Source organism: Chiloscyllium punctatum, chromosome 27 (assembly GCF_047496795.1).
Source record: "Chiloscyllium punctatum isolate Juve2018m chromosome 27, sChiPun1.3, whole genome shotgun sequence".
NCBI lineage: Eukaryota > Metazoa > Chordata > Chondrichthyes > Orectolobiformes > Hemiscylliidae > Chiloscyllium > Chiloscyllium punctatum.
In genome coordinates, this window is record NC_092765.1 from 45,276,293 (window position 1) to 45,300,012 (window position 23,720).

The following is a 23,720-nucleotide window of genomic DNA, read 5'->3' on the forward strand; positions in this document are numbered from 1 at the left end:
GTCAGAGGGCTGAGGTCAAGTTAACACTAGTTTGGAGATTTGAGACTTACAGTGATCCACATAACCGTATAAATCATTGTGTGATGTGTCGAGTTTAGAATAGGTAAGTGATATCTTTTCTGAATGCATTTTTAAAAATATTCATTCCCAACCTTTTATCATTCACTGGAATTCAATGCCCCTCCCTCAGTGTTAGTTTGGGACAGTGATTTGTTAGGTGACATCAAAGAGGGCTTAAGAGCCAACCATGATGCCGTGTGACTGGAGTCACGTGCAGACCAAACTGGGTAAAGATGGGAGTTGAACCAATTAGGTTTTGATAATATTCCAACAGCTTCACAGATACATTTTGCTGGTAGCTGTTTTTTTTAAAATTTCCTGATGTTGCTTTGAATCTGAATTAATGGAGTTAACTCTCATTCTACTGGAACAGTAATCTAGATCATGACTATTAATCTGGTAATGTGGCCCAATGTGTGCTGCCAGCTGTTTGTTACAATGTGTAAGGATTTGGCATCACTGAGACTGCCTCTGCTCAACTGCTTCACCCTGGGTCTGGACAAAGCACACACCAGAAAACAGGCTGCAGATGGAAAAGCAGCAATTCACAATCTCAGTCCCCCAGGGGACAATCCAACTCCATCACAATCCCACCCCCACTTCACAATCACAGCCCCTCGCAACTCCACCCCATCCCAATCCCAGCCCCTCACAATCCCACCCCATCTCAATCCCTGCCCCTTGCAATCCCACCCCATCCCAAATCCATCCCTCACAATCCACCCCATTACAATCCCACTTCCTCACAATCCCATACTACCCCAATCCCAGCCCATCACAGTCCTAACCTCCACCCCCAAGTCACAATCCCAACTCCACCTCCCACTCCTACCCAATCCCAAGGCCAATTTATATCCTCACCACACAATCCTATCCACTCATAACAATCTCACCCTCCCACCCCCACCTCCCAATCCCAAACCTCAATTCCAGCCCTCACCTCCCAAACCCACCCTTTTGAACTCCCAAACCCACCCCTCAATCTCTAAATCCAACCCCCCACTCCCAAACCCACCCCAACCTCTCAATCCCACCCCACCACTCCCAAACCCACCCCCTACTCTCATACCCACCACTCAACCTTCCAATCCCAGACTCCTCCCAACCTCCCAATCACAGACCCCTCAACCTCCCAATGTCACTCGCACCAACCTCCCAATGTCACTTCCTCCAACTTCCCAGTTCCAGCCTCCTAACCACCCAATCCCAGCACCCCTTCACTTCCCAATCCCAGCCCTCCAACCTCCCAATCCCCCTCCCCCCAACCTCCCAATCCCACTCACCCAACCTCCCAATCCCATCCCCCCCAACCTCCCAATCCCATCCCCCCAACCTCCCAATCCCATCCCCCCAACCTCCCAATCCCACTCTCTCCAACCTCACAATCCCACTCCTTTTAACCTCCCAACCCCATCCCCCAACCTCCCAACACCACACCCCAACCTCCCAATCCCATCCCCCCAACTTCCCAATCCCACACCCCGATCCTCCCAATTCCACACCCCCAACCTCCCAATCCCACACCCCCAACCTCCCAATCCCACACCCCCAACCTCCCAATCCCATCCCTCCAACCTCCCAATCCCACACCCCCAACCTCCCAATCCCACACGCCCAACCTCCCAATCCCACACCCCCAACCTCCTAATCCCATCCCTCCAACCTCCCAATCCCACTCCGCCAACTTCACAATCCCACCCCTCATTTTCCCAATCCTATCCCCCAGCCTCCCAATCCCATTCCCCCTTCCCAATTCCATGATGACTTCACAAGCCCACCTCCTACTCCTTGATCCTACCTCACTGCCTTGCTCATGATACTGTATTCTGTTTTCCAATCCCAATGTGAAAATAAAAGGTCAGAATGATGAAGTTAAGAAAAATACATTTTATTAAACAAAATATTCCAATGGAAGATAAATTTTGTATTTTTACATGTTACAAAGAAAATGTAATCACAACAGCATTTCTTTTGTACAGAGAAGGACATTTCACAGCCTTTCATTTCATGATCTCAAGAAGTCCCATAGACAATTCAATACACTTTTATGAAGAGCTGTTATTAATGCAAATAAAGTAAATCTTGCATTTTATAGTGTCTTTCACAGCCACCAGATATCCCAAACATATTTACAGGCAATGAAGTTATTTTTTGGAATTGTAGTTACTGATGTAGTGTAAGGAAGACGGCAGCCAACTTTGCAACAGGATTCCATAAACAGCAATAAGTAAATAGTTAATTCAACATACTTAGTGATTTTGTTTGACCAAGACTGTGGGGAAAGTCCCTAGCATTCTACAAAATAGTTTCATGGTCTTTTTCACATTCATGAAAGAGGATCAACATGGTTTTGGTTTAACAGCCCATCAAAAAGATGGCAATTCCATCAGTGCAGTGCTCCTTCAGTACTGTACCGGGAGCATCAGTTTGGGTTTTGTGCACGAGTTTCTGGAATGGGGCTTGGGACAATGCTGACATTTAGGCAAGAGTGCTACCACTGAGCCACAGCTGAGACTGGATGATCCAAACTGAGGGCCGCAAGGTGTCACTGTTTCCAATACTGAAAGGTGCGTGTTTCTCAGAGGGTTGGATTGGATAAGAAGCAGAAGCAGGGATAGGCCAAATGACACAAAACCAGAAATAGCGGGAGAAACTCAGCAGGTCTGTGGACAGAAAGCATAGCCAATGTTTTGGGTCCATTGACCTTTCTTCAGAACTGGCGAATTGACCATTGAAGCTTTCTCTTCCATTCAACAAGATCATGTTGAACTCCAATGTCAATGTCACTTACCAGCAGTATCTCCAGTGTCCAAAAATGGATTGATCTCAGCATAACCTTCCAGATTCCCCTGGTAGAGAGTTCAATAAGTCACAACTCTTGGAGTGAGAAACTTTCTCATCTCAGACCTCAGCAGTCGGCCTTCCTTGCCTCCAGTGAGGACACTCTGCAGTCAGGGTGAACAACCTCTCAAGTATTTACCTGCCTTAACAAACTTTACAAATTTTGAATTCGCCAATTTGGGACTGCTTTCCATGGAGAAGATTTGAAAGAGCTACTCAAAAGGATGAGAACAGAGTAGATTGGGACAAACGTGTTCCCATTGCATTGGAATGACCGAAAAGCAGTGGGCACGGATTTAAGGCAACAGGTAAATAAAAAGGACACATAAGAGAATTTTTCTAATGCAGCGAGTGACTGTGACATGGAAGGGCTGTCTGAGGATGTGGTAGAGGGAGCTTCGATCATGGTGTCCAAGATTTCAGTGAATTGTTACCTGAAAAGCAACAGTTTGCAGAATCAGAGGGTGAAGGCTGGGGATGGGATTGTTCATTCAGAGAGACAATGCTGACATCATGGGCCAAATGGCCTCCTTCTCTGCTGTAACAATTCTATGATTCTGCTTCAATCAAGTCACACCACATTATGAAGTAGGGTGGTGCCAACAGCGTAGGTTCAATTCCTGCACTGGCTGAGGTTACCATGAAGGACTTTCTTCTTACCCTCTCCCCCTTGTCTGAGGTGTGGTGACCCTCAGGTTAAACTACCACCAACCACCTCTCTTTCATGACAGAGCAGCTGATGGCTCCAGTCTGATATGGCGATTACCATGTTCTTTTAAACTCCAGTGGAACAGAGGTCCGTTCTACGCAATGTAATGAGTCAGGATACTAGGCTAAGGAATGAGTTTGTCTTTTTAATGACTTGTAGGAGAAAGTGAGGACTGCAGATGCTGGAGACCAGAGCTGAAAATGTGTTGCTGGAAAAGCGCAGCAGGTCAGGCAGCATCCAAGGAACAGGAGAATCGACGTTTCGGGCATGAGCCCTTCTTCAGGAATGAGGACAGTGTGTCCAGCAGGCTAAGATAAAAGGTAGGGAGGAGGGACTTGGGGGAAGGGGCGTTGGAAATACGATAGGTGGAAGGAGGTTAAGGTGAGGGTAATAAGGTGAGGGTGATAGGCCGGAGTGGGGATGGGGGCGGAGAGGTCAGGAAGAAGATTGCAGGATAGGAAGGTGGTGCTGAGTTCGAGGGTTGGGACTGAGACAAGGTGGGGGGAGGGGAAATGAGGAAACTCTTCCTCTAGCCGTCATGAAGAGCGCCTCATCTTCCGTCTAGGAACCCTCCAACCACAAGGGATAAACTCAGATTTCTCCAGTGTCCTCATTTCCCCTCCCCCCACCTTGTCTCAGTCCCAACCCTCGAACTCAGCACCACCTTCCTAACCTGCAATCTTCTTCCTGACCTCTCCGCGCCCACCCCCACTCTGGCCTATCACCCTCACCTTATTACCCTCACCTTAACCTCCTTCCACCTATCACATTTCCAATGCCCCTCCCCCAAGTCCCTCCTCCCTACCTTTTTCTTAGCCTGCTGGACACACTTTCCTCAATGCCCGAAACGTCGATTCTCCTGCTCCTTGGATGCTGCCTGACCTGCTGCACTTTTCCAGCAACACATTTTCAGTTTTTAATGACTTGGCCAAACGTCATTCTTCCACCAACATTAATAAAGCAACTCAACCGGTCAGCTACCTCCAGCTTGAGGATCTTGCTACGCAGCCCCTGGGCAGATTGGCAGCGGATCGAAACAAGATCCTCTCCAAGTGTCAACCGTATGGGTGGTGGCAGGTCAGAGTCACTGAAAGGAAGACTTGCTGGATTGACTGTGCCTGGCCTATTCTCTCACTGTCACAGAACAAGGTCACAAGCTACTGCAGACATTTACAATGTACTGTTTAGAAGAAAATGCAGGGAAAATTAAAATCCTTCACAGAAGGAATTGTGGGAAGGCTGATGGCAAATGCCATGTATTTTTAATGCATTGAAATGATTAGATGAGAAAAAGGATTCTCATCTGGAAAGATAAATCTCGATAAGGTAGTGGATGGGATTGAAAAACATTGAAAAGGGAACTGAACCCCTCTCTCGCAATTAGGCGGTTGGATGTAGCCTGGGACAGACCGCATTCAAATCTGGGAGTCTCGCTAAATAGGTCCTGAATTCTTCAGAATGATGCTGGTTCATAAAAATTCAACTGAGAGGACCCATTGTTTAGATACGGACCATATAACTTTGCAAATATAAGTAAGAGGTGTGATCTGACTGCAAGACTCAAGTGGTAAAAGGATTTGATAGGATGGATGAAGTGAATCTTCTCTCTCTGCTGAGGGAATACATGACAAGGCAGGATAATCGCCATATTGAAATTAGGCCATTCAGGAGGAGAGCAATTAATGAGTTGAAGTGAGACAGTCTGAAATCCTAGTGGGAAATTGAGCGCTTTTCAGGAATTTAGAGAATCTACAGAGAACATTTATTACTTATATTGTCTTCCACACATTCTCCTACAACATCAAACGCTGCGGGTCCTGCTGGTTATGTGTAATGTAAACAATTGCACAATCATACACACACATCCCAGTCATCGAACTAGCACGAGGTATGAACATAACATGTTTCCAGCTATGAGATGTTGCACAGTGGGTTAAATAAATCTGCAATGGGTGTAACTCTGAGATTAAATTTGTGGCACAGACAGCTGTAACAACTTCTAGCAGTGGGAGACAGTCTGCAGCACCCAACTCGGCCCTCTCATTCTCGGGATGAACCTGTCGCCGGCGTCTCTATCAGTTCATGGATCATGGTGTTTAGTGTAGCCCTGGGCTGAGGCCAAGTCTTGTCTCGGAAACTGAGCAGTGGGTTGGCCAGTGCCTACATCTTGCCGTTCGTCTTCCTGTGGGAGCAGATTGCAGCCCAGAGTCTGCACAGCATTCCACCCCTAACGCAGAAAGGTATCCTTTAGTGAGTGTGGAGACAGATCCTGTCCTATACAAATACACAGTGCTCTCTACATGCATTGCTGCATATGAACACATACACATACATATCCGCCCAAAGCATTTTGGAAGCAGGGCACTGGCCATTAGACACTTCTCTCTGGTATTAACTGGGGAAATGCCCCATCACACATTTCCAATGTAGTACCATCTACTTTCACCATCCCGGGTAAAGTGGGCAACAGCACTAATGCCACTGACCACTTTCTATCAACAGCATTGCATAAGGCTATTTCAGGCAGCTCAAACCTCTGTTCAATGCCTAAAGTTAAATAGCAAAGGTCCAGCATTTCGTCCAATCTCCTGGAACCTCTTATCACCACAGAACATTTTGAAAATAAAGCCATTATTCTGACCACCTCTTACCCAAGATAATGAATACACGTATTATCAAATTGAGATGCGTCTGACTTATCCTGCGAGCAATTTCAAATTCTGAAATGCAATGATTATTACAATTAGGGAGTAAGTAAGTATCACTTATTCCGGCTTTCTCTCACAACACACATTGCCAATCTCCAATCACTGTCACTATTCACCTGTCAAAAATTCTGAATCTCATCTTAATTAGTACATGTGATGATGGCTTGATTTTAAATTACCATTCAATAATATCAGCTTCCAGCCATTTAATTCGTTAATGACACTTAAAATAAATAAAATCAGTGTCTTTGAACTAGCAATGAAAGGTATTTATGTCTCCAATTGTAACTTAAGATGATACTGGCCCTCCTGTATCTTAAATCCTTTCCTATATCTTATGGTCTTATCAAGGGTTAGGGGTAGAAGGCAGGAGAATGGGGATGAGAAACAAACCAACCAGGATTGAATGGGGGAGCATACCCGATGGGCTAAAGGGTCTAATTCTACTACTCTATCTGATGGTATTATAGCCATGTTATATTGTGCAGTTCACAATGCCAGCACATCATATTTACAGATATTCTCCCACAATATGCAGCGTGATGGTACTGTGGCTTGAAGAGGTGTATTTTATTCTGGTTATTTTTGAAGAGAGGTTTTAAGGCACAGCTGGAAAGCGGAACTGCTCGAGTAAATTAGAGGCCTTGGGATTTTCTTTTAAAAATTGGACCAATAGAAGCAACGTGAATGGATGTGGTCAAACTCCCATAGATCCGGGAGTTTTAGTTTAGCTTTCTGCAGTTGCTGTTGGGTGTTGAATATGTAGAAGCGATTTACGTTCTCCTCTCAGCTTCAGCCAAAAGCTGAAGGGGTTCTCTTCCTAGTCCATTGGAGTTGCATGTGAGACAATCTGTTTTCATAATTTGCCTTTTGCCAAGGGTGTGTTTACAGGATGCTACTGTAACAGTTGAACAGTTAATACATACTGTATCTATTGTTCTGTTAAGTCATCTAATAGAGTTCAGTTACTTCAATTCTTTCTTTCTTTCGGTATACCTTAATTATAGGGCGTCACGATGGTTCAATCGTTAGCACTGCTGCCTCATAGCACCAGGGACCTGGAGTTCAATTCTAGCCTCGGGTGACTATCTGTGTGGAGTTTGAACAATCTCCCTGAATCTGTGCGGGTTTCCTCCCATAGTCCAAAAAGATGTGCAGGTCAGGTGAATTGGCCATTCTAAATTGCCCATAGTGTTCAAGGATGTGCAGGTTAGGTACATTAGTCAGGGGTAAATCTAGAGTAAAAGGATAGGGGAATGGGTCTGGGTGGGTTACTCTTTGAAGGGTCAGTGTGGACTTGTTGGGCCAAATGGCCTATTTCCACACAGTAGGGATTCTATAGTGGATTAATACAGTGTGTGTTTGCTTTAAGTTTGAACAATCAAATTGCATCTGGAATTTACCTATAAAATCAGATCAAGTGAGAGCTTAAACTATCTTCTGAATATCTTGAGGGGATTTGGTCTGGTCCATAGTAGCAATGTGGGCTGGTTTCTGGATATGGACACCATTGGAAAGGTCAGCAATTTTTATCTGTTTGCAGAGAATCTGCTGGTGTGCCTCCCTCTTGAACTACTGCAGTTCCTATGGTGTTGGTGCTCCACTCATAGTGTACCTCAGGATGCTGATCCAGTCTCAATGATTACACAGCAATATGCATTAAATCATGGTGTGCAATTAATTTCATCACTTAATTGATGGTTGGCAGAAGGCTAATAGAACAGCAACTGCCTTGGTTAGACTAACCATCTCTTCGCAGATGGGTAATATTTATGCCACACATGTGCCAGACAATGCCCAACAAGGGAGAAACCAACCCTCACATCTTGACATTCAATCACTTTACTGTTGCTCAATCCCCCGCCATCAATATTCCTGGGGATTACCATTGGCCAGAATTTCACCACATAACCACTGTGGCTACAGGAGTAAGTCATACTGCGGTGAGTAACTCACCTCCTGACTCACCCACTATCCATAAGGTACAAGTCAGGAGTGTGAGGGAATACTCCCCACTTGCCTGGATGGGGGCAGCTCCAACAACACTCAAGAAGCTTGACACCATCCAAGATAAACTGCCTACTTAATTTATTTCCACTGCTTTCAAAACTCTCCTTCAACCACCAATGCACAAACGTAGCAATCTATACCAAGTACAAGATACTTAATGCTAACAAATTGCATATCAAGTCTCCTTTAACAACAGTTTACAAACCTGTGACCACCACCATTTAGAAGGACAACGCATGAGAAACCTACCACCTACAAGTTCACTTCCAAGCTACTTACCATCCTGACCTGGAGATATGTCACTGTCCCTTTGGTGACACGAGGTCAAAATCCTGGAATCCCTCCCTCATGGCATTGTGGGTCTACCTACAATATATGAACTGAAGCAGTTGAAGAAGACAGCTCAACACCATCTTTTGTTTTGCCCTCCTGGAGAGGTTTCCCATGGAGCTATTTGAAAGAGCAAAGAACTCTCCTTGTATCCTGTCCCAATATTTATCTCCTTAAAAAAACAGATTATTTGGCCAATAGGACATCACCTATTTATGGGAGTTTGTTCAGTGCTGCTGCATTTCCTACATTACGGCAGTGAATACACTTCTTTCTGTCATTGAGAAGTGCTTTGGGCCATCCTGACATCACAGAAGCAGCTATATAAATGCAGGTTTTTCTTCAATGACAACTCATGAAATAAGAAATAGAAACAACAGCAGGTCCCTTAAACCTGCTCCACTATTTAATAGATACGTGGCACATCTGATTGTAGTCTGAACACCATTTTCCCTGTTTGCCACTCCTCATAGTGTTTGACGTTTTTCAATATTAAGAATCTATCTAAGTCAGCCTGGAATATATTCAATGATTCAGCCTCCCCTGCTGTCGGACAAACGAATTCCTGAGGTGAAGAAATTCATCCTTATCTGCAGCTTAAATGGGAGACTGTGTCCCGGTTCATGATATCCTCACAGGAGGAAACATCTTGCCAGCATCTACCCAGTTAAAACACCTCAGGATCCTTACAATGCTTTGATAAAATTGCCTCTCATTGTTCTATACTCCTGTGAAAGAATAACAGAAAATGCACGCACACTTAGCGCATGTGCATGCACACTCTCTCTCTCTTGGCATTTACTCATTTCATAAATATACACATGAGAACAACAAACACATCAATAAACAGTCACATAAAAGTTCTTTGAACTGACAAATCCAAACATTTAGCGAATTTGCTGACACAAGAATACAAACAGACTTGCCCAGCAATCTCCTCAGCATGTAAAGCAGTGAAACTCAGACAACAAAAGGCAAGGAATGACCACATCATGCAGTACAGCAGTGTTTAATCAAAACCCACGCACATTGTTTGGGGAGCAGCCAGCCATGCCATTACGCAACCTCTGTGAAAATTTCAGAAGCTCGGCTGTTCCAATTAAAGGGACCAATGGGAAGTTGACAGGGAAAGGAGGTAAATCCAGTGTAAGTGGGACCATATTCCCAAGTAAACAATGCAAACATATTGACAAGATTAGAACTCATATTACACCACCCCTCATAATAGTTCCTTCGAAGCATGGGGACAATTACATGGGATTAATGGATTGTGTTTGTTTGTTTGGAATGGATTGTGTGCACTTGCATCGGAACTAAATCCTCGGAATGTCTCTCATTTCCCCAAGCCTGACTCTGCATGTGGCTTCTCCCTTTCCAAGGACACAACGACAGGTTGGAACTCAGGGGAAGAAAGGAGTGACTTATGGAATGGTATGGTGTGGGTTGTGGATAGTTGCTCTTCCTGTCGGGTCACTGTGCAGCTTCACCAAGATTGGAGCTGGCAGAGGTCCCCGTATGGTGAGAGGTACTGAGCCACGATAGATGAGAAAGTTCCCAGAGCCGGTTCCCCAACTGTGTGAATTGAACGGATCCCATCAAGAACAGCTGCGATGTCTAATTGATATCCTTGGGCTAAGGAGGAGGAACATTAACCAGTTTTCCTACTCCTGATAAAAACACGTGTGTGAAGTCTGCCTAAGGCTCTTCTTCTCATGATTAAACACTCCCCATCAAGATTCACACTTGTTAAAAGAATGACGCCAGGGTAAGATACTGAACACAGACTGAACAGCTTCAGAAACAGAGGCAGTGGGAATAAAAAATAAACCGCAAATACACCTAGAGAATGGAGTGGGCATTGAATATAACAATGTGCACCAGCTTACTGCTTGTGTGTGTGCAATAGGCAAGTGGTATATGTGCAGTTGTAGAGTACACTAGGCAGGGGGTGGCTATTTGACTTTGAAACAGTATCGGCTCCAATTCTGAGTAGGCTTGACTCAGGTAATGCTAGAATCAACCTTGTGCCAGGCCCAAAGGATGCCCGAGTGTGGCAGAGGGCAGAGGGGCCAGGTGCCAATGGACTTCAGTCAGAGCCAGCTCCTCGCGAACAGAACTGGAGAAAACATTTGGGGCAAATTTAAAAAAAGGTCTCAATCTTTCAAAAAACATTTCTCACAATGAAGGGCAGGGAAGAGTTTGTTTTCAGCCATTGAGCAATGAAGATTGTGCTCAGTGAGGCCTGCAGCCAGTATGAAGCCTGCCTCAGGGGTTCCTGGGAAAAATGGACAATCTCTGTCTTTCCAAGCCCCTCTAACTGGAACTTGGGGAGACTCTGAGACTGATTTTATCCGTTTCAGCTCCTGATTGAAAAGGTTACCCTCTAGCAGGCTGACAAATCAAAGCTCTCCTTGTCTAAAAGGTTCAAACATTGTTGGACCTCTGACACAAAGTGGGAAAATTCTCTTCTTCAGCTCAGGTTTTGCCACTCATGTGCGTAAACTGCAGCCTCTAGTGGAGTAAAGTCAAACAAGCTTCAGTTTTGGATAAAAGTTGGGATGCATTCGGGGAAGAGGCAAATTGAGTCTGAGAACTCAGTATGTCAGGCAGAGTACAAAAGTAAATTACTGCAAAAGCTGGACAACTGAAAAAAAAAACATAAATAAGCTGAAGGTAGTCAGGCCAGGTAACATCTGTGGAGAAAAGAAGAGTTGACATTGCAGGTCGAGATGAGCTATCGTGAATTAAAAGCCATTGACCCAAAATCTTTAGCTCACCTTCTGTCTGCAGACACTACCTCACTACCTGACCTGCTGAGCACTTTCACTGTCTCTTGTCCTTGACACTTTGAGCAGTGCTCTCAATCAACGCTAGTGCATCACATGGAGAGACAGCATTGAGAGCTGCTCCAGCTAACACTCGGTACCTGAGTGTTACACTTGACTTCCACACTAGTGCAAACCAGGCAATAGCCAATCCACGGTGTTTTCCGTTTTGTGTGATTTTCTCTCTCTGATCACATCAGTGGGGTTGAAGTGACATGAGTGTCTGACTCAGTATCACCTGTTCCGCACTAACAGGGAAAATCAGTTTCAAACCCGTGATTTCCTTTGTGCTCATAATGCCGAGGGAGGAGTCCATGATATACAATCAAAAGAAATAATGTACATTTACATCACATCTTTCACACCCTTGGGATGTCTCAAAGTGATTTACAGACAGTTGATTGTTACATAAGTGATTCTTCCCCGCTGTTATCTGACTTATGAACAGACCTGTCATATATTAGAGTTGATCTTTCTCTGTACCTTCTCTGTAGCTATAAGACTACATTCTGTATTCTGTTCTATTACCCTAACGTACTTATATAAGGTATGATTTGCCTGGATAGCACGCAAAACAATACTTTTCACTGTGTCGCGGTACATGCGACAATACTAAATCAAATCAAATCAAGCAGTTAGCCCCTATGCGTTAACTGACTGTCACAAGATGTCCAACTGAATATAAAGGTAGTTTTGAGGGGCACAATATATCTCTAAGTCTTTAGCCTTCTGTGGTAAGTCCTACAGAGCAAAACAATAATGTGCCTTCAGTCTCAACTCTAGCCTGAGGGCTCATAATGGACTCTTGCATCTCAGATGTAGCTAGTTATTAAATACTATGTAATAAACCAGCTCTGTTTATTAAGATTGAGCTTTTCTTCTGCCAAAGACTTTGTGTGGACATCTCAGGTGGTGCTGGCCACACATAAGGGTTACTTTTGGAAATATAATCTGGGAAACATGATACCCAAGACATACATACCGAGATTCCACAAATACTAACAGGAAAATCAGCAGCTAATCAGCCTTTAGTGAAGTTAGTTAAGAATAACAGCTAGAAAAATAGTTTTAATGCCACCATGGAATCTTTTGATAGAAATCTGAATAACTGGGGTGCCAGTGTAATGCCTCCTTTGACTGTGTAGCACTGGGGTGTGAGCCTGTAGAGGTTAGAGTGCTGCATGAATCCACAAGCTTCCGACTCAGGCACAAGGTTGTCACCATGGTGCCACAGTTCAACAGGAACACGAATGCTGTTTACAATTCAACCTGAAATTTAGGAATAACAACTGAACACCAAATCCAGCCACAGTTCTTACCTGATCTGGGCGTATTTCAAATCATCTCTTGTGGCATCAGTCAGAAGATCTTGCAGTGTGTACCCATTGGCCACAATCTGTAACATGAACATGAGACAGCACTAAAGTCACCATGAAACATATATCTCTGACCATGGAGCCCCTTGTCCTTCCTTCTCTCTCCTGATAACTTGGTGCTGTTTCATGAGCTCCAGCATCCTCTGATAACTTCTGCCAAGTAGACCATCTCCAAGTAGTAAGTGAAGCAAGCAGTATCATTGGTTATTTATTGTTAGGCGTCCACCCAACCCGGAACCTGCAGCTGTGACAAACACTGAGCTTCCAGTTACCTGCCACTTCAACACACTACTCTTTTCCCTGGCCAACACCTCTGTCTCAGGCTGGCTGCAGTGATCCAGTGAAGCTCAGCTCAAGCTGGAAGAATAGCATCTAATTTTCTGCTTGGGAACTCTACCGCCTTCTGGACTCAATATTGAGTTCAACAGTTTTAGGGTTTGAGGCACCTTCTCCCTTGTCCTAAGCCCAACTCTCACACACTAGGCCATGTTATCACATAGTCTGCTGTTACACATAACCCATTGTTAGTCGCTAGCAGTCTTCATGAGCATCATTCTTCAAAGGTGACTGTTATCCACTTCTCTGTCTGTCCAACTGTTACTCTCTCTCTTTGGGTTCTACCTCCACCTATCATTTACTCCTTACACCCTGCCCCATCCTTTCCTTTGCATAAAGTTTTTCCTAGCTACCATCAATTCTGAAGAAGGGTCACTGGATCTGAAATGTTAACTCTGCTTTCTCTCCACAGATGCTGCCATCTGAGCTTTTCCAGCAGTTTCTGTCTTTGTTTCTGGAACCTGCACACATCGGGGTTGTTGGTGAGGCAGGTTTTGCTCTAACTAGGTAAGTGGAGAAACTCGGTAAAAACAATGACTGCAGATGCTGGAAACCAGATTCTGGATTAGTGGTGCTGGAAGAGCACAGCAGTTCAGGCAGCATCCAAGGAGCAGTAAAATCGATGTTTCGGGCAAAGCTTTTCTGCCCAAATCCAGAAAGTGGAGAAACTCAACAGTGACCCTGACTGGAAACAGCTAACTCAGACCAAGCAGTGAACTAGATTAGATTAGATTACTTACAGTGGGGAAACAGGCCCTTCGGCCCAACAAGTCCACACCGACCCGCCGAAGCGCAACCCACCCATACCCCTACATCTACCCCTTACCTAACACTACGGGCAATTTAGCATGGCCAATTCACCTAACCTGCACATCTTTGGACTGTGGGAGGAAACCGGAGCACCCGGAGGAAACCCACGCAGACACGGGGAGAATGTGCAAACTCCACACAGTCAGTCGCCTGAGGCGGGAATTGAACCCGGGTCTCTGGCGCTGTGAGGCAGCAGCGCTAACAACTGTGCCACCGTGCCGCCCATAACTCAGTCTGTGTGGCTCAGTATCTCACTGCTGTAGCTGATCTGGTGACTGCAGGAGCAAATCGGACGAGACAAGATCAGATCTATCATTAACTAGCAACAACTCTCTCGCTGCAGTTGGATAAATAGGGGCAGCTTCCAGTAACCTCCTTACCTGAGCCACACTGACCTCATAAGACCCAGAGGAAGCCCACCTCCTGCAAGGAGACAGATTTTCTGAGGGAGGCACATTCAGCTCATTGGGTTTTAGAACAAGAAGTAGTAGTTTTAAGATAAGGGCTGGCAGATTTAAAACAGAAATGAGGAGAAATTATTTCTCTCAAAGGATTTTGGATCTATGGAATTCACCGCTCCTGTGTGTGGTAGATGTTGGCACACTGAGTAAATTTAAGGAGCAAATAGACAAGTTTTTAATTAGTGACAGGTTGGGGAGTGGGCAGGAAGCATGAGATGAGATCAGCCATGATCCCATTAAGTAGTGGTGCAGGCTCCATTTTGGGAGTCATGTGACAAGCAACAAAGGGGAGAAGGTCATAACACAAATGGTAAACCTTCAGCATGGGCAGAAATTGGGGCAAAACATTTCCTTCAGGTTAGTGGATGTGAAAACTCGACTGCGATCTGGGTTAGGGTTAAATTCTGTTCCTGGATACTGTCAGCACAAACACAGAGAGCTTCTGTTGGAGCACATACAATTCCTCAGTATCAACTCAATGCTCTATTGCCCGAGACAACCGACACGCCACTGAGATCTCCAAAACGATGATTCTGAAGCTCAGTTACTCCGCTATTCTGTGGAGAGAAATCCAAGGAACACACAGAAGGCTAAAGGATTGGGAAGATGAGACAGTATTCCAGGAAATCGAGGGGCTGAATTGCCTATAGCTGCCCCTAGTTCTTATCTAACTGAGATCAAGCTGGCACTTTGCTGATGTATGCCTCAGCGTTTTAGTTTTTTTCTTCTTTCTCTTTCTCCTCACAAACCCCACACTATCACCAAACAGCGGTACTGCTTATTTTCCTCAACACCCATGTCGTGTGTGTGCAGATGTAGGACACAGTGAAGAGGCCTCAGCATTTTACTGGATACTGCTGGGCTGGAGCTGCCCTCATCAGTGGAGACAAAAACTCCTTCTTCAAGTGGGATCATGAGCATTGAAATGAAATCCAAAGTCTGTTAAAACCACAACAATTTACTTTGTCTGCAAATATCTTTGATGCAAACACTGTTGACTTGTCCAATAGATCAGTAACACTGCAGAGAGCTGCCTCAGGGCCACGGAGTACTGATAGGACTCAACATTGGTATTATACACATCATCAGTTAAACAGCGTATGTTTGAGAATTCCACTGTCTGCTCACAGACTACTCTCAATTCCCCCAGGCTCCACTCAAAAAGCAGAGCTTTACAAGATTTTATTATCGTGATAAGTACATGTCATCTGGAAGCCAGGGAATGAGCATCTGTGAGTGGCTTCAGGCTGAGACTGTACCGTCGAACCCATCATCTATCAGTGTTTGCAATCAGAGAGCACCTAAACAAGGACTGGTCCAAACGAAACCCAGTGCAGCTGGTCACTGATGGATCTAACTGCTGAGCAGTTAGCATGGAAATGTAGATGTACACTCAGGAACTTGTAATTGAGAATGCTGCTGATTTAACCGATGACCCAGGATATATACAAGTTTTCAAATGGCCTTACCTGATAGGACTGGCTGAAGGGCCATCAGCTAACTCGAGGTATTATAAAGTGAGAACAGAAAATGCTGGACACACTCAGGTCTGGAAGCACAGAGGGGATATTTCAGCTTGATGACTTTCCGTTAGCAGTGTCATGGCTCCACCCTGAACTGGTTGCCTCTCCTTCCTTCCTTTGCACTTTACTGATCCTGGTTAGGCCAATTCCCAAACCGCTCACTGCCTCTTCTGGCCCCAGCATTCTTTGCCTCATCACCCTTTCATACACGTGCTCCTAATCAGCAACACTGAGGATTTAAAGTTGTCATCGTTCAATTGTTCCACAGTCTGACCCATCCCTCTGCCCGGGAATACTGCACTGCTTCAATTCTGGCCTCTTGTATGTCTCTGATTTTAATCACTCCACTGTGGCTCCTTGGGCCTAAACAATGGAACTCCCTCCCTAGCCCTGTACACTCCTCTGCCTCACTCTCTTTTGGGACCCTCCTTAAAGCCCACACCTTTACCCAAGATTTTGGTCATCTCTCCTAGTGCTAATTTCTTTGTCTTGGTGTCCAAGTACCTTGGATTATTTTACTTTGTTAAAAGCATTATATAAATCGAAGATTATTCCAATATTCCAATCATTATTCATTATATACACTCACAGGTCACTTGCAGGTAACTCAGAGAAAGGGTGGAGCCTCTGGCACTCTGTGACATCTAAAACCATCTCTCAATTTAAATACTTCTCTCTATAACACTCTACAGAAACCTCGGTGGCTCTTACCTGGTCAATTGTTCGTTGATCAATTTGAGTTGTTACCAGCCATCGTGTAAGTTCCTCGGTTTCAGAGTCTGCAGTAGCTGAGCGGAAGTCACAAGGAGCGGCTGAGTAGACATCTGGTCAAGAACATCAAAAGAAAATGTTAATAAGCAGTTTGTGCCAAATTCTGTGTTCACATTTCAGAGAGGGGCCTGATCTTCAACCAAGATGAAAACAAGGAGAATCAGGAAGCTCATACTTTCCTAATCAATCTCCAAACAACCTCTCTCTCAACCTACAGCTGGCTGAACCCATTTATTTCAAAGATGTTTCACATCGTCTACCCTATGAGCTAATTAAAAAAAACTCACAGAGATTTCCTTTCCCATTCCTTAGCTCATCATTCCTTGGTTTTGGGCCATTCTCTTCATCTGGATCAATCAGCCACCCACAAATCTGACAAACTTTAATGGTGTTGACTCAATGGCTCCTCTGGCCCAAAGAGGACATGTTTAATGTCCTTCGCTTCTCCTTCTAACTTACATTCCAATATCTGGAATCCGAGACCCTCCCCCAGTTTCCCACAGCAACTGAAGGGTAGTGATATCCTTTCTGGGATGTACTTGTCAACAGTGATCCAGGTGGGCTAGGTCATAAAGCGAGAATATTCAAGGCAGAAAGAAATATGTCTATAAATTGGTGTTCAGACCCATCCAGTGCACGGTCACACTGTATTTGAATGTTTCAGATGCACAGTTGTACACTCCACCTCTTTTCTCAATACAGGTCACACTAAGCCTCCTTCCTGTGGATTAGGGGAAGCGATGGCCTATTGCTGGACTCTTAGTCCAGAGATCCAAGTCACGTCCTGGGAACCCAGGTTCAAATCCCACCATGGCAGATGGTAGAATTTAAACCCAATAAAACAAATCTGGAATTAAGAGTCTAATGATGACCATGAAGCCACTATCAATTGTAGGGAAAACCCATCTGGTTCACTAATGTCCTTTAGAGAAGGAAACTGCCATTCAGAATGTCCTGCCTGCAACAGTAGTGGACTCCCAACATTAAGGATTCCTGATGAAGGGCTTTTGCCCGAAACGTCGATTTTCCTGCTCCTCAGATGCTGCCTGACCTGCTGTGCTTTTCCAGCTCCACTCTAATCTTGACTCTAATCTCCGACATCTGCAGTACCCACTTCCTCCCCAACATGAAGGGCATTTGAATGGTCATTGGATAGACATATGGATGATAATGGAATAGTGTTGGTTAGATGAGCTTTAGATTAGTTTCACAGGTCAGTACAACATCGAGGGCCAAACGGCCTGTACTGCGCTGCAATGTTTTATGTTCTATCCTTACCCAGTCTGGCTTACATATGACTCCAGACCCACAGCAATGTGGTTGACTCTTAACTGGTCTCTGGGCAATTAGGGATGGGCAATAAATGCTGGCCCAGCCAGTGATGCCCACATCCTATGAATGAATAAAAAATACAGACCATCCACCATCCTCCCAACTCTGCTTCATGACCATGGGCAGAGTGACAGCAGCAACCATGACTCTGTCCTTAACTATCTCCAGTCACTGGTGATGGGCTGAGCAGAGGCCCAGACATTTGCAGTGTTCAGTGCATTCCACCAAAACACATCAACGTGGTCTCTCACCCTCCTGCTATCGGAACAATGGTATTAAAGGGTGCAGAAAAGATTTCTAAGAATGTTGCCAGGGTTGGAGGGTTTGAGCTGAATAGGCTGGGGCTATTTTCTCTGAAGCATCAAAGGCTTAGGGGTGATCTTATAGAGGTTTATAAAATCAAGAACTGAAACTAGCATATCCCATTCGAAAAGATGAAAGATTTAATCTAAAATTATTTAATGTATCACATCTCCATGACACTGGACTCCTTTGGTTATAAATTCTGTGAGCATGATCTTATTCACCACAACCAGCTGATGGAGACACGGTGCTCCGAAAGCTAGTGCCTCCAAAGAAAGCTGTTGGACTATAACCTGGTGTTGTGTGATTTTTAACTTTGTCCACACCAGTCCAACACTGGCTGCTCCAAGTCAAAATCATGAGGGGCATGGATAGGGTAAATAGACAAGGTCTTAACGACAGGGTGGAGGAGTCCAAAACTAAGGGGCATAGGTTTACAGTGAGAAGGGCAAGGTTGAAAAAGAAAATGCCAGGCAAGTTTTTCACGCAGAGGGTGGTGTATGGAGTGAGCTGCCAGAGGAATTGGAGGAGGCTGGTACAATTACAACATTTAAAAGATGAGGATGGGTGGGTACATGAATAGGAAGGGTTTAGAGGGATTTGGACCAAATGTTGGCAAATGGGACTAGAGTAATTTAGATATTAGGTCGGCATGGACAAGTTGGACCAAAGGGTCTGTTTCCGTGCTTTATGACTCTATAAATTTTTATTGGTGGTTAGAACATTTCTGCGGCGTTAGGAGCACATGTACACTCCCCTCTCCCCCTACACCATCCCCACCCTCATTCGGTGGCCTAAACCCCATTCTACAGTCGAGACTGGAATTAGCTGCACAGTCTGTGTCAATGTTGACATTCCAGAATCCATTCCAAAAGAAAGGCAAAGAGAGAAATGTGTGTGTGTGAAAGAGAGAGAGAGAGAGAGAGAGAGAGAGAGAAAGGGGGAGAGAAAGTGGGAGAGAAAGAGAGAGAGTGAAAGGGAGAGATAGAAAAAAGGAGAGACAGAGAGAGAGAAAGAGCGAAAAAGGGAGAGAGAAAGAGAGAGAAAAAGGAGAAAGAGAAAAAGGTGGGTGAGAGAGAGAGAAAGACTGTGTGAGACAAAGAGACAGAGAAAGAGGGAAAGAGAGAGAGAAAGGGGGGACAGAGAGCATGAGAGAGAGCGCAAGAGAGAGCAAGAGAAAGAGAACAAGAGAAAGAAAGAGCACGAGAAGGAGAGAGAGAGAAGGAGAGAGAAGGAGAGAGAGAAAGGAGAAGAGAGAGAAAGGGGAGAGAGAGAGAGTGAGAGAAAGCGGGAGAGAGAGAAAGTATGAGAGTGAGAGAAAGCGAGAGAAACAGAGTTAGAGAGAACTAATGCATTTGTTTTTGTTTGAGGGAGTAATGGTAGCCAACACAATGGGAGATCTTGGCTCTTCTTCTTGCTTGCAATTTTCAATCTCTAGCTGAGCGACCTGCTCCCTCACACCCTTTTGGAACATTTAAAATGGAAGAATCTACATCCCACCTTTCATCTCTCTTTGAAACCCATTTCTTTGGCACAGCATCCAGTAATGTCACATTTCAGTGAAAGGCCTTGCAACGCAACTCTCTGAAAGGTGCTATACAAATCCAACACGTTCACATAGTGTTGGACCTGACCCTACTTCTTGGAGACATCAGCACTCTTGGCTGACCCTGATGACTTCCTTCTGGTGAGGGGGTGGATGGAGAGGGAGACCAGTAACATGTGCCACTGGAACAAGCTGCATCCAACTGCTAAGGGCACCATCCCAAGGTCTCGTGCTGCAGTAGTAGTGTCCCTACCTCTGAGCCAGGAACCAGGTTCAAATCCCAACTGCTCCAGAGGTGTTCAATAAAATCTCTGAACAAGTCGAATGGCTAATACCAAATAGTTCCATGGATGAAAAAGAAGGAAAAGAGAGGTATGATGGTCACTGGTGCTCCTAATCACCGGGTGTCACTACCAGCTTCAGAAACTGCTTTGAAATAGGAAAATGGAGGCAATGTGGTCAAACCAAAAGTATTCCTGGAGAATTAGGTGACAGAACACCATAGCTCCCTCCACACTCTGACAACGAGATTCATGTGCTTTGTGAGGATGGCTCAATATACAAGTCTTTCAACTTGAAGCATTTAAAAGGAATATGACTGAAAAGTACATTTCCACTTTGGAGTAAGGACAATTTTACACATTAGAGAAACTAAAGGTCAGTACCTCCCTCACCCTCTAAAGGCAACAACACTCTCACTTTCCGTTCCCAGACTGACTGACCTTCCAGGAAACATGGGATGCATGAAGTCACTAAATATTTACCACAAACTCTCTCCGGGTTGGTAGTCACCTCTGCAGCCCACATTGCACAATATTTGCACTGAAGTGGGTTACAGGGAATTCCATGAAACAGACCAGTTACTCAGGAGTGAGCGTGCGCAGCAGCCTTACCCACTTGGCTCTCTGCCAAACTGGCACACACACAGTGATCTCACTCTGTCCACACAGCTGCAGTCATGAAGTCTGTAGTTGGCACTGCGCCATCTCCCACCTTTTTTTAAATGACGTTACTTCAAAGGAAAGTAGGGGAGAGTCTCACCAGCATTCCAGCTATTATCCCTCAATTAACAGGAGAAAGTGAGGATTGCAGATGCTGGAGCACCAGAGTTGAAAAATGTGGTGCTGGAAAAACACAGCAGGCCAGGCAGCATCTGAGGAGCAGGAGAATCGACGTTTCAGGCATAAGAAGGGCTTATGCCTGAAACGTTGATTCTCCCTCAACTAATACCTTTGTAAACAGCCAACTGGGTTGTTTGTACAGTGTGATTGAACTCAAATTGGCTGATCCTACCCTCTAGCGTGGACAACACTTTGACAGAGAGAGAGGGCGAGACAGAGAGAAAACAAAACTGTCTAGAGCCCTCTGTAAGTGCTCGGTTTTAACAGTGGTTGATCTCAAACACAATCCCTTTCATGTTTTATCTCTCTCTTCCATCTTAACCTGCCTCAGCAAATCCAAAACGCTGAATATGTCACAACTTGACTACTGATAGGTACCTGGTGTTTTATAGGACAATGACAGATGGCAGAAAATTCTCTGACCTCATTCTTCTTGCCTCATACGGCTGTCAGGCTTTTTGTACCAAAATACAGAACATCCCCACCCACCCAATAATAACTGTATTGGGAAATATGGCCAAGAAACTCTGGAGAACCTACCTGCTCGACATTTAATAGAACTTCAGAATCCTTTACATCTACCCAAGAGATATATGGTTCCTCGGTTTAACCTGTTACCTGATCTCCAACTTCCTCAGGACCATACTACAGGTTCAGCAAGAATTATACTCTAGAATCAGCCACATCATTATAGAGATTTCCTGGGTGACGTTGAATTCTCTGGCAAAGAGGACGTTCAGTTCCAATATTTAGACTCTTCTGATATTTTGAACAACAAAGTAGGTCCTACCTTCCTGATCTATCCCCAGCCCTGGCCCCACCCCTCACAGCAGTCTTCAACCCTGAACCACAACACCCTGGGTTACCCCTGCAGCTAAACACAAAGCTGTCCCCAGTCTTTGCACATGACCAGTGAACCAAAATGATGATGGCTGCTCATCACGTGGAGGCCACTGGCAACCATAGGTTGGCTCAGGAGTGACCACGAGCCATTGTCAATCATCCTCAGTCCATCCAATGCTTCCACAATAGTCTGTCCCCATCAACTGACCTGAGGATTCTGATCTCTTTCGTAGTGACTTCAGGCTGTGGTCTTTCTGGTGTAGGGTTAGTTGTAGAAGTTGCTGGAACTCCCTCTCTTTCTCTGCAAGGTCTTCCAGGAGGCTAAAAGATTAAAGACCCAGTAGATAATCAGAGGTTTTCTTTTTTGGTTAATTCTCCATCTTTTGTCTACTCATCCCAATTTACAGGAGCAACTCAAGCACAGACCCAGAGGGAAATGAATTTCCTCACACAGGCCGCCCACGAAATTCAATCAGAAGTGCCTGCATTTATATAGAAACTGCCACATAGCGGAACAAGGTGGTTCACAAAAATATTATTGGACAAAAAAAATGTAATCGGGGCACAGAAGTGAGAACATGTGACCACAAATTTAAATAAATATGTAGTTTTGAACGAGCTAGCAAAAGGAGGCAAAGTAGAGAATAGACTGAAAGAGATGCAAGGAAGAAATTCACGAGTTGAGAGACTGGATAATTGTAGACATAGCTGCCTATTCTGAAGTGATAAACATCAGGGAAGTGCGAGAGGCCAGAACCTCAGCAATGCAGAGATCTCAAAGGGTTGTGAGGCTGCAAGAGCTTACAGAGATCAGGAAGGATAGGAGAGATCTGCACACGTGGGTAGAATAGGTAATGATAATCAACATTGAAACTTTAAAAAGAAAATCTTGGCTTGGACTTCTGCCAGTTTTCAGTTCTATAAAATTTGGAATCTGAATAAACATAAACATTAGAAGTGTTTCAAGTGGAAATGTGAGAGTGGAGAGTTGAGTGGAGTTCATCTGAGACTGGGACTGAGATATCTGGTTGATTTGAACCAGAGTGCACAGGTAATCTTTGCTTGTTTCTGATACAGTGATAGTGGAGAGGAAGCTTTATAATATTATAATATTATAAAATACCAACACTTTACAACTGTGGCTTTTACCACTCGGTACTGTCAATGAAATGGAACATTACAGAGCATTTAATCCACGTGGAGGTAATTACTTCTTTTGTCAAATGCATAGTTCTGAGATTTAAAATAGCCAATGTTACTAATCAAGAGACTCTAGTACATATCAATGTTGACACACTGACAGCCACTGACATGAACACAGACATATCAGCAATGAATGACCAGGGTTCACATGATATAGAATTATTTTACGGCGTGTTTTTTCCTGAGCTTCTTTCAGCAGCTTCCTGGAGGTTAATCTTTAATTCCCAGGGTAATCCGGGATGATTGCAACCCTCAATGCCTCAATGATCTTAAATGACAAATGATACATCTTTAATGTATCATCTAACGATCACTGCCCAGCTTTGTGTGTGAATCTTTGCATTACATGTTCATCAGTAAATCTTCCTGACTAAGAGGAGGTGGAATCAATGGAATGGGATGATCTTACAGTAACACAAATCAAAAATTGGGATCAATTATCCTCACAGGAATGTCCTCTCTGAGATCAATTATCCTCACAGGAATACCTCCCCCCCCACCACCTCCCCTCACGGGGAGTGGCTACCAATATAGTTAACCCTCATTGTGTATGAGCATAATGCCATGAATAAGACAGATTCACAGGGAACCTGCCACACTTGATTGGGTTCG

General features: G+C 44.6%; 1 protein-coding gene across 4 annotated transcripts in view; it reads right to left on the reverse strand.

Annotated features, from left to right (window-relative positions):
- Positions 1 to 1,932: 1,932 nt before the first annotated feature.
- The window catches only part of LOC140453677 (mitogen-activated protein kinase kinase kinase 5), a 167,810-nt gene continuing 146,022 nt past the window's right edge, over positions 1,933 to 23,720 (reverse strand). For 3 of the 4 annotated variants that reach the window (XM_072548594.1, XM_072548593.1, XM_072548597.1), the window contains 4 exons: positions 22,114 to 22,226; positions 16,701 to 16,813; positions 12,803 to 12,879; positions 4,501 to 5,837 (listed from right to left, as the gene is read on the reverse strand). In XM_072548594.1, the coding sequence (XP_072404695.1) occupies positions 5,771 to 5,837; positions 12,803 to 12,879; positions 16,701 to 16,813; positions 22,114 to 22,226 (370 nt within the window). In that variant the 3' untranslated portion in view covers positions 4,501 to 5,770. Of the gene's footprint in view, positions 3,336 to 4,500; positions 5,838 to 12,802; positions 12,880 to 16,700; positions 16,814 to 22,113; positions 22,227 to 23,720 lie in introns of those variants that run through there. The other variant, XM_072548596.1, reaches the window with a different exon arrangement.